Source organism: Sinocyclocheilus rhinocerous, unplaced genomic scaffold, assembly GCF_001515625.1.
Source record: "Sinocyclocheilus rhinocerous isolate Xijiao unplaced genomic scaffold, SAMN03320098_v1.1 scaffold153, whole genome shotgun sequence".
In the NCBI taxonomy this organism is placed as follows: Eukaryota; Metazoa; Chordata; class Actinopteri; order Cypriniformes; family Cyprinidae; genus Sinocyclocheilus; species Sinocyclocheilus rhinocerous.
The window spans coordinates 4,330,999-4,343,506 of NW_015660878.1; the positions used below are offsets into that span (position 1 = coordinate 4,330,999).

A 12,508-nucleotide genomic window follows, 5' to 3' on the forward strand; every position below is an offset into this window, starting at 1 on the left:
GCTTTATTTGACGACTTGTGGACTGTTCAACTGCAACACCCGCTGACTGCAATGATAGAGCTTGGAATAGCCAGGACAATTTTTAATATAACTCCAACTGGATTCGTCTGAAAGAAGAAAGTCATATACACCTAGGATGCTTCGAGGGCAAGTAAAACACAGCCTAATTTTCATTTTTGGGTGAACTAACCCTTTAAGTCACATGAGAACTAATCTAAAAATGCATTTCCACACAAACAGCATTTTAGTTTGACAACCACATCCCATATAACAAGAACACAGACACAAAACTTACATTAATGAGGACCTCTCATACACAGAACAATTTTTTCATACTAACACAACATTTACTATTCTCTATGCCTAATCCTAACATTCAAACGTCCTCACAAGTAGGGTTGGGTACAGTTCACATTTTAACTGGTACGGTACCGGTATCGGTACCTGAATTTCGGTGCCGGTACCCAACGGTACCTTTTTTCAGTACTTTACTCTCTGTGTAATTACAAAAACATTTATTTCAGTGAAAAAAATAAGTCCAAAAGTCTCATTTTCAACATTTTTAACAATAGGGCCCTTTTTTTTTTTTAATAATCTAATAATTGTATTATTATTTTTTCTACAATTAAGTGATTAATCTGGTTGTAATATTTATTTTATCATTTAATTGTTTTATTTAAATTTGATAGAAAATTGAATATTTAAATATGTACATTATACTGTACAAAAGTAATACAAGAGTAATATATTTCTGTTACATGTTAAACCGTACTTTTATTTTGACAGGTTGCCATGAAGTTTCTGTGTGTATACAGTATGATGATGAGGTCTAGAGGACTAGAACTGAGGTCTAGAGCGAAAAAGGTGTGTGTAAAGTGTGTGGAGTTCTAGAGGAAGAAGATATCCTGCCCATACACACTGACCTGTGTGTTAACGTCCATGTCGGCCTCCAGCAGCACTCGAACGGTGGCGTAATGGCCATTTCGTGCGGCCAGATGTAGAGGTGTTTGCTTGCGTGTATTGCAGCTCATGAGGTTGGGGTGGGCGGTCAGCAGCATGCGGACCACCTGCAGGCGGCCGTACAGGGCGGCCAGGTCCAGTGGCGTTTCTCCTCGACTGTTTCTCATGCTGGGGTCCGTCAGCTCCTGCAGCAAAACACGGACCACCTCGGAGTGACCGTACTGAGCCGCACAGTGCAGAGCCGTCTCCTTTTCATGGTTCTAAATCAGACAGAGAGAGAGAGACAGAGTGTTACTGTAACAGCACTGTAAAGAAATTCCCTCTGAAGCATCCATTATCAAAACATGAGATGTCATATAACCATGACAACTGCCTGTCAATCACTTACTGCCCTAAATAAGTCCCATAATGCATTGCAACTGCCCTAAGGCTACTGTCAGGTTGTTTTTACACACGAGACGATACACAGCAGCACACCTTGATCAGATCTCTCCATTGCATGAATGAAATTCAATGCTATTTAACGATAAGACAAATCAAACACAGCTGGTTAAAACTGATAACGACAAATTACTTCAAGGTGAAACATCTGAATGCATTTGCAGATTCATGAACTTACTTCGAATACTTACCTACTGTTAAAAAAGTATGTTTTATATAATATGAATATGGGTAGTATCAATGACATTCAGACTTTCAGACTAATGGTTTAAATGAATGACTAATGGTCGACTAGAAAAGCCTTAAGTCGGAGGCAGCCCTAGTGTTTTTACTGACCCGAATAAAAAGAGATAAGGCTCAGGATTCTCCTTTATCGCCTTTTCATTTTCATTGATGGCCAAGACTTCCAAGTCTGATTGTTTAGAAATGTAAAGCACAACTCTCCCTCCAGGTGGTGTGGGATGAGTTAGCGGTTTGTTAAACCAGGTAATGAGAATATCACCTAACAAATGAAACTGGAGCTGTGCATTCACAAACAGGCCATAAGCCAAAGATAATTCAACAGCACCCTCTATTGCCACTACTGCACACCGCACTCATTCTCTTGACTGTATGTGTATGTGTGTGTGGGTGTGTGTTTGGAGGGGTGCTCTAACAAACCCATGGAAGTGAAAAATTTGCGGTTTTGTCTGTGGTATGAAGACAGAAGGAGCATCCGTGCAGGTCTGTCAATAAACAAGAATACTGCAGAGAGTGGCCGCTTTAACAGAAATGATTTATTTCAAGCAAATGGGTTCCTTAATTAGCCAGACATGATTGAAAATGATGATAAGAGACTCCCAGTCCCTGAAGCAGCACAAAGAAACAGATCAGATACTGCAGACAGATATCTCTCTCTTTATATATATATCTCTCATACTCTATGCCCTGCCTTTCTTCCTTTAATCTCCTTTTTTCAGCCTTGAACACCAAACAAACACGCACATACATAGAGTAATTTCCCGCATCTATGAGTGCAGCCTCCATCGTGTATCTGTATGTTGGCCAGACAGTGCAATATCCAGAGAGACAGCAGGCCGCTTTCCCACTCCATACTATTCACGCCGTATTGGTTAATATCCAAGATGGGCTGTCATGATAAAACAACAGAAGAAGCGGCATTCGCATTCAATCAATGAAATTACACATAAAAGCGATGGCGTATCAACAGCGATCAGCACTTTAAACGACACAAAACACATAATTAAAGTATAAAATAGACAAACAGATGCAACAAAAGTGCTTTGTTCACAGATGAGGACCCCGTGAGTCTCATCTCTGGAGCACTAAAGCAGATGTACAGACAGACAGTACGGCCCACGGGAGCATAGGGGAGGTGTGGAGGAGAACATTAATCTTGGCTGTCCTGTACAATCCAGTGTAGTTTAATGTGGATTCGGTCTTTGAGCCGATATTGTAGAATTAAAGGAATATTCAAGTTATACAAGTATATCAAGTATATCAAGTATACAAGTTAAGCTCAATAGAGCATTTAATGCTGATTGACCCAAAATAAAATAAAATTAAATAAATCAAATAAAACTCATCCCTCATTTTCTTAAAAAATAAATAAATATAAAATAAAGGTTACAGTGAGGCACTTACATTTACATAGGATTTTTAATATGAGGATTTAAAGGGATAGTTCACCCAAAAATGAAAATTATGTCATTAATTACTCACCCTCATGTCGTTTCAAACCCGTAAGACCTTTGTTCATCTTCGGGACACAAATTAAGATATTTTTGATGGAATCTGAGAGCTTTCTGAACCTCCATAGACAGCAATACAACTGAAATGTTCCCAAGTCCAGAGACGTAGCAAGGAGATCTGTAAAATAATCCATGTGACATCAGGGGTTCAACAGGGTCAGACAGCTCTCAGATTCCATCAAAAATATCTTAATTTGTGTTCAGAAGATGAACGAAGGTCTTACGGGTTTGAAACGACATGAGGGTGAGTAATTAATGACATAATTTAAATTTTTGGGTGAACTATCCCTTTAAAAGCCGAAATGTGAAGCTTATAATTCTAACATACATTTTTCTGTTAAAACTTGGTAAGCTATTTATAGCTTATTACTTGAGCTATAAAGATGTTCAAATAATAATTTTTACTGTCATTTTGAGGTTTTAGGGACTATAGCAATACATGAAAACAAAGTTGTAAAACAGGATATAAAGTGACACAGAAAATGTGTCAGGATCATGGACTGTCTGTGTCATGTTTTGCCCCCGTTTCTGTTCCCTTATTTGGTCATGTTCCTGTCCTCGTTTTGTTAATTAGTTTGATTAGTCATCCCATAAACCTGTGTTTCCCCAATCATCCCCTGTATTTAAGTCCTAGTCTGTGCAGTCTGTCTCTGTCGGTTCTACTTGTTATGTTCATGTGTTTCCTGCTGTTCCCAGTGTTGGATGTACCCTGTGTTTCTTCGATTAAAGACTGTTTAATTTATTCCTCGTCTCCATCGTTCCTTGCCATCACAGATTGTGACAGAAGAACCGACCAAAACAGTAACCTCCATGTTTTCCCCTCCGTTTGTTTTCTCGTTTTTCTCAGTGTTTTTATTTCTGTTGTGTTTCCTCATGTATGCCCTCCTTTGCCCAGAATTTCTCCTCCTGCTGGAGCAGGGGGAGAGATCGCTCGAGGACCATACTGTTTCTTGGATTAAAGACTGTTTCGTTTATTCCTCGTCTCCATCGTTCCTCGCCATCACAGATTGTGACAGTTAGTAAGCAATTTTTTCAAAACTGAAATCATTTTAACATGAGTACTGTTTACATCTTGTGGCTTTATGACTAATATAGTGAGTATTTAAATGTTAACTTCTATTGAAAGTGCCTCACTGTAACCCAAAGTTTTGCTTTTTTCAAAGAAAAGAAGAGACAAATAGAAATTACTCTTTTGTGGAAATCAACATTCTAGTTCTTTATATAAGCCATGGTGCCATTCCAAACACAGGAAACTATGTAGAAAGGAGACCATCATACTATGAAACACATGGTTCAACTTATTCTCACACATATGCTTGTTCAGCTAACGCAGGAAGTGACCTCAAACTACTGACCTGTGCTAAAGAGAGCTGGGTGAGAGTGTTAACACGGCGGATCTGACACCGGGACTCACAAACACATCTGGCTAACGCTGTGTGTGTGTGTGTGTGCGTGAGAGAGAAATATAGGAATTCAGAGGGCCATCTCTTGTGGGCTCAGAGGAGCTGGAGTCAGAGAAAATGGTGTAACCTTTCGTCCTCCCAACCAGAAAACAAAACATTCCTGAGTAACGCACAAAACTAGCCCTTTTCTCACACTCCTTTTCTCTCTCAAACACATACAGACTCATCCACTAAGGATCTATGTCCATATGCTCAAACACACACGTTAGCTATTTAAACACTTCCGATAGAATTTTTATATAAAAGTATTTTTGAATAAATTACATGAGCATTTAAAATTGTGGGGTCAATAAGAATGTTTTAATAATTTTATTCAGCAAGGGTGCATTAAATTGATCAAAAATGACAGGTTACAAAAATTCTATTTCAAATAAAAGCTGTTCTTTTGAACTTTCTATTCATCAAAGAATGCTGAACAAATGGTTTCCACAGAAATATTAAGCAGCACAAATGTTTTCAACATTGATAATAAGAAATATGTTTCTTGAGTAGCAAATCAGCATATTAGAATGATTTCTGAAGGATCATGTGATACTGAAGACAGGAGTAATGATGCTGAAAATACAGCTTTGCCATCACAGGAATACAGTTATTTTAATACGTTCTAATATTTTACAAAATGACTATTTTTACTACATTTTTCATCAGATATTTGCAGCTTTAGTGAGCATAAGAGAAAGAAATATTAATAACCCAAAACCTTTGAACGATAGTGTGCATTGAATACCCTAATAGCTTTAACGTAAAATTTATCTAACTGCTACAGAATATCCATACCCTAATTTAACTTATCTTTCCAAATAAGGACAACCCTAAATGTCCCAAAGGAAGGTTTCATCAGATTTGGCTCACATCTGTGGACAGATTTGTCCCCAAAGTATAGTAAACACACAGTCACACAGAGGCCTTTCTCATTCCATTTCATTAGAGTCAAGCAGCTTTAGGCTCTCTGTAATTGGTCAATAAATCAAACATCAATCTACAAATGGACACCAACAGCTTCTTTATATGTATTTAAACAAAACTAACATCGGTCTACTGCACTTACTAACATATACATTTACCTTTTGTGTTTGAAAAGACAAAGAAATAGGCACTTGGAAAGACAAGACATGAGTAAATGCTGACAGAACATTAATTTTTGGGTGAACTGTCCTAGTTCACTTAGCTGAGTGATATAAGTAAGTACTCTTCAAGTAAATTAGCAGAGACTTCCCTTAATACACGGTCATATGCTATAAAATGGGCCTGTCACAGGCTGTCATGTTCTTTTCTGTGAAGATGCAGATCGCTGAGTGACAAATCACCTGCAGGTACGTTTGACGTGGATCTTCAATATCAGCGTTCAGATTGATTTTATGTCCATTCAGATGAAAGAATGATAAATGGAAGCTCTCCACTTTTATTGCATTTACAAATCTGAAAACACAGAGGCTCAAACGAATATTCATAAATACCCTCTATAGACACACACTCCAAAATCTTTCAATACAGCACACAAATTCACAAAACTCGACATTCCTTATTGGAAGGTTTACAACCCTTGTGTGTGTTTGTGTCAGCATAAAAACGATAAAACACTAGCTTGAAATGATGGGGCTATAAACAGCCTCTATATAGCAGTGCTGAAATAATAGCATACCCTCTGACACAAAATATATGAATATTATATTCGGATATGAGTAATGTCCAAGTCATAAAGAGCTCAGCATCCCACACTGCAGTGTAATACACGCCATAAAGTCTGTGCCACCAGGTATATATGTATCATCACTATTGCATCGCTTATTGCTCGTAAAGTGCTGCACATATCCGTTTAGAGAAAAGGATGTAAAATGGAGTGAAAGTAAACATTTTTATCAGTCTAGATTATGCAACATTCATAAATTACTTGAGAAGGCCCAATCCAATTAACTTCCTAAAATTTAGTTGAATTCAACATTTTGAGCCAATTCCAATCTACTTGAAAACTCAAAAACAGGCCCTAATCATTATTAACAGACTGACAGTGTAAATGAATGCCGTACACTGTCTTTGCCTCTCAAAAACACACTCATGCTGGTGACAAAGGTCTTATCCATCAAGCTGATGGTTCAGTGAGTTGAGGAGGGCTGAAGATTGGACGTAATTGTTTCTCCGGCTTGTTTGGTCATTAAGAGTGAGGCAGATGGCAGGAGAGAGAGCAGCACTCTTCCCTGCACTGAGACAGCATTTTAACTGCAGGTAAATACAGGCCTTTCACAGAGCTGCTCTGATTCTGCTCAACAAACCCTCCATCAGCCCATCAACATGCTGAGATGCGAGGAACAAGTCTGAAACTGTCAAAAACCTGTTAAGAGTGTGTATGTGTGCCTGGCCGAATGCATGGGACTGTGTACAGGTGTTTTAAGTGTTTGTAAATGTGTACTATTAGCAGCAGACTAGTGTAAAGTACTCATTAGCGCCCAATACTAGTGCTTGTTATTGCTCAGATTTGTACAAACTGCTAAGTATTCAAATTCAGCTCATTCGCCACCATTTCGGACAGGGACGATACCTTAAAAATTCTGGCGGTTTGTTGAGGAAAAGGTGTACAATTATTTTTCAGATGTACCATTTTCATCTAGGGCCCTATAATTTCCACGATGTGGAAAACAAAGACGGAATCCAGTCATAAAATTGCAATTTACTGTATAAAGCAGAATGTCACAGAGTTTGGATGAATTAATCAAAAGTAGATCAGTACACTTAAATCTAGGGCTGGGTTTTGACACAAATTTCACGATTCTAATTAGATTCGATTTCACAAGCTTGCGATTCGATTCGATTACTAATCCGATTCGATTCGATTCAATGTCGATTATTTTGGATATATATCAGGTACAGTACATGCCAAATTTTCTCAAGGAAAAAAAATCTCTCAACTAATGCTGTAAAATATACATGAGAGTCAGTTGGTAATACATTACTATAACACTGAAGGTTAAAATTGACTGATTTGTTAAAATTACACAATGAAGTTTTTAAAATAATTAAGTTACAATTACATAATAATATTTCTACTTCAATTTTTTTTTTATATAAACCATGGTGGCTGTCATAAAATCTTGATGGATTTATTCAAACATAAATTAAACATTGAAGAACAGTAAAATTTATAATGAATATGTTATATGGTGCATATATTTAGCAAAATGCCCCTCTCTACAGTTTATTTTTCTATCTGACTAATGAGTTTATGTTCACCAAATATGCTTTTTCTGAGGTAAATGTGACATAACGTGACATTGTTTACAAGCTGTTATATTGACGTCTTTGCGCAGCTGAAACACTGATTGAGACTTTGTTTCATATTAAAAGTACCAAAGCACAATGCTTGTTGCGATATATTGGATGGGACGTTCTGTTGAAGGCAACGTTCCATCTATTAACTGAAAACAGGCTAGACTAATCGATTCTTGGATTTAAGAATCAATATCGTTCCGTAAAAATGAGAATCGATTAATATCGAGATATCGATATTTTTTACCCAGCCCTACTTAAATCGCGATAAGGACTAGTATCTGTAAAATAGACTATTTAAACAGGAATCCTGCATGTTCTGCATGTATCTGTGCGAATAAATGGCGCAGGCGCATGGTTTTGTTTACTACACACATACTGAAGCGCACATGATGCGGTAATTTCAGTGTCTGCCTTCTCACTAAATGAAGACATAAATACAAGTACAACATCCCCAGAACTGCTCTGAGAGTCACTTCATGAGCATTTTGCCATTTCAGTTGAGTAAAACTAATAACATGAGAAGAAATAAAACTTTTAATAAATTGTTGTTAAATTGTACAGGTTCCAGAAAAAAATTTCATAGGGCCCTATTCATCTGCCACATGATAAAATGTGTGAAAATACTCGAAAATATGTGAAAAGATGAAACCCAAGTCACACCCAAAAAGTTATTTTTTACAGATAAATATTTTTACAGATTTGGGGGTGGCCACGTAAGCAACCACACAGAATTCCTTTGCCTAGCTGACAAACACTCACAAGAACATTCAGTTCACCCACTGAAGCAAGTCCACTTAAGGCCCAAAACAAATCTTACCTTAACTAACATGTCAGTTAATGTTAGTTGATGCATTAACTAATGTTACCTAACTAATGGGAGCTTATGGTAAAGTATAAGCATAAATTACTTGATGAAGTATTTTGTCCAACCTGACTTACTACTGCATTACTACCATTAATGTCTTTTAAATTGTTAAATATAAATCTATTACCAAAGCTAATTAAACATTTCTCATTTATTGTTAGCTTACATTTTGCTTAGCATACCGCTAGCACAGCGCTTGAGTCTTGAGTCTACCCAAGTAAATTGCCCTACTTGTAATCACAGCAAACCTTAAAGTCCATATGAAACATCTTTTTCTCTGGGTTTAATTGTTCACCACAGGACTAGTAATGTGGGTTAAAGTCAATTTAGATTTTTGTAACTGACTTGCATTATATTGGCAAAGTTAGCATGCTATGCAAATGTTATGCTAAGATAGTACACTGAGGGGTAAGCTTACAAACAGTACATTTGCTCTAAGGGTGTGTGTGTACCTGCTCATTAACTCTGCTGTGGGACGGCCCGTGGTGAATCAGTATCTGGACTATGTCCACGTCACCTCTCCATGCGGCCAGATGCAGAGGAAAACAGCCCTTACTGTCTGCCACATTAGTAGTGGCTTCAAACTGCAACAACTTCAACACCACGTCCCTGAGAGAAAGACAAATAAGAAAGATTTCATGTAATTGTGTTGGCGATTTCCATTCTTAAACACCAAAAATCCAATAAATCTTCTATGGTACTATTTAATTTCATGAAGCTTTTTGCAGGCACAAAATGAACGGGGTAATTGTGCTCTAATCATAATACATAATTCAAGTTACATGAAATCCCTCTCCTACTCTGGCCTCATTCTTGCGGCAAATGTTTATACCACCCAAAAACCCTGAGCTATTCTAATTCCATCCTGCTTTTAAAAAAAAAATCAGATTAATCTGACACCGCCTTATCCCATAAACCCCTCATTAATCAAATATAACTCCACCCACCTCATATACTGTACCTCACACTAATCTGGCTGTATCCAGATTCACAAACTCCGCCCTAATCTGACATCACAGTCTTCTGATTCTTATGTATGTGATCTGGATTACACCTCTATAAACGTCTAAGTAATCCTGACGTCTAGCGCTTTCCCTTTTTAAGTCTATAACACCATGTTAGGAGGAACTGAGATGTTCAGGTGTGAAAGTGTGCGAAAGCGTAATCTCATTCATTTCAATTAGTGTCCATTAACTTGCATCTTAATTCAGCTATTCACTTTTCAAGAACCTGTAAATGAATTGGAGAATAAGAGTTTTACCTGTGTCCGTTTAGAGACGCGTGGTGCAGAGGTGTGTATCCTGAGCCATCAGCACAGTTCACACTGACGCCTCTCCACATACTGCAGAGGAGAAGAACATCAATCAGTACAGCTCAGTAAAAAGACATCAGTACAAAACTACTAAACACCTACAACAAAACCATATACAGAGTTATTTCTACACAGAGCTGATACAGCAGAGTTTGAGCAAACCACACTCATACCAAGATTGCTATGGGACTCTGTTTCTCACGATCTCCACAGGACCTTAAATGCTGCTTAGAGAGAACACACGCACACACACACACATTTACCTTAATATCTAAATAGGGAAATATCACAGATCCAGGGTTTCCACACTTCTTGTTGCAAAAAAAATCTCTTTTTAATTAAAAATGAGTGGACTGTTTTCACAATGTCTGTTGTCTCAATAATTATTTATGTACTTTCCTCTCGAAAAAAACAAACATTTTAAAAAATGTGAAATAAAAACATCTACTTTTATTAATACAAACTATTCCTGAATGGACGCCACAAAATAAGGAGAGATCCCATAAAACTATGCAGATCTGTTGTTTTAGTTCTGTTATTATTATCACCATTAGGTTAGTTTTATTTCTATTTCTATTATTTCTATTTTATTCCTATTTTTCTATAAAAAATTTAGTTTTTTTTTTATTTTTAAAAGCAAGGGCCATAAAATCTTTAGAAAAAATTAAAAAAAAAACAGCTGCTGATAAAATAATCATAAATAAATCTAACAAATATCAAATTATATTATCACAAACTTGTTAAAAATATTGCAATTAACATAATTAATATGATCATATTTAATAAGTTAACACATGAACAAAGATAGCCCTAAAAATATATTTTTGAGGTTATGAGTCTGTCCAAATGAGGATGTCCATGAATGTCCTGAAAGGTTTAGTTCAATTTAAATCAATTTTAATCTCCAAAATATGGATGTGCAGTAAGGAGTTGAATATTTCCTTGCAAATAAAGCAATAATCATACAGTGATGGCAGAAAAGCATCATTCATTCTCCAGTAATTCATTTTTGAAAAACGTCATTTATTCTCCAATTCAAGAATAAACAGTAAGCACACTGTTCACACTCTGAGAATTTGTTTCGAGATTGATGATTTAACACTTTTATATAATTTCTCTCTATTTCACACACACGTTAATGCCTGAAAACAGTTGCAGCTGAAGTCCATAACTAGAACATGAGCAGTCAATAGCACTGATGTCTAGACTGATAGACTCAACCCAGACAGACATGAGGAGGACAAAGGCCATGACCTACGATATGACTCACAACTTGACTAACCAATCACAGAACAACAGGAAACACACACACACACACACACACACACACACACACACAGTGTCCCATGCTGCTATAAATAGACATTCCAATGGTCTGCAGAAACAACATTAGACAGAGGAGCATGAGAAAACTTCACTCAGAGGGCAATCGCTGAGAGTGTGTAAGACTGTGAGAAGGAACCAGAGTTATCAGGACCTTTAAAGGAATATTTTGTGTTTTATATAACTCAACATTAAAAAAAAAACATTCTGACTCACTATATTCTATTTATTAATCAATAATTCATGATGCAAACATCATAAATTATTAATTTATAAATATACGAGTTGGGGGAGGTGCGGTCAGACCACGTGATATTTAACTATCTGAACTAACCTTGCCATATCATGTTTTAAAGTCCACATGAAATCAAAATTAAAGTTTTTTGGGTGTTAGTATCAATATGTTAGTCTTAAGGTTATCTATAAGGCAGTGTGCTCCAAAACAGTGACAAAATTCGCATTTAGAAGATATAAGCATTCAAAGCTTGCAGTTCGTCACTTCCGCCAAATTGGCTCAACGTTTTTTTTGACGTCACATCGTACTTCAGCTTCTCATCCGTTTTAAAATATATTTTATTTCTATGTTGACAAAGCTGAATCAGTGTCACATGATCCTTCATAAATCATTCTAATATGTAGATTTGCTCCCCAAGAAACTTTTCATACTATTATCAATGTTGGAAACAGTTTTGCTGCCTATTATTTTTGTGGAAACAATTTTTCCAGAAACCTTTGATAAATAGAAAGTTCAAAAAAGTTTGAAATTGAAATACTGTAACATCAAAAAAGCCTTTACTGTCACTTTTGACCATTTTAATGCATCCTTGCTGAATAAAAGTATTAAAGGGGTCATATGATGCGATTTAAATTTTTCCTTTCTCTTTGGAGTGTTACAAGCTCTTGGTGCATAAAGAAGATCTGTAAAGTTGCAAAGACTAAAGTCTCAAATCCAAAGAGATATTCTTTATAAAAGTTAAGAGTCAACCACGCCTACCTAAAACGGCTCGTTCTAACACGCCCCCACATACCTACATCACGATGTGGGAAGATTTGCATAAAGCCGCCCAAATGTTCACGCAAAGAAAGAAGACGTAACTTTTATTCTCGCTGTAGTATTGTTGCCGCCGCC

General features: G+C 36.7%; 1 protein-coding gene across 1 annotated transcript in view; it reads right to left on the reverse strand.

Annotated features, from left to right (window-relative positions):
• Positions 1-12,508, reverse strand: part of anks1b (ankyrin repeat and sterile alpha motif domain containing 1B) — a 183,630-nt gene that overhangs the window by 128,517 nt on the left and 42,605 nt on the right. Inside the window, exons 2-4 of the mRNA XM_016534846.1 lie at positions 10,006-10,086; positions 9,197-9,353; positions 924-1,220 (exon numbers count right to left, since the gene is read on the reverse strand). Coding sequence (XP_016390332.1) covers positions 924-1,220; positions 9,197-9,353; positions 10,006-10,086 — 535 coding nt within the window. The remainder of the gene's footprint in view (positions 1-923; positions 1,221-9,196; positions 9,354-10,005; positions 10,087-12,508) is intronic.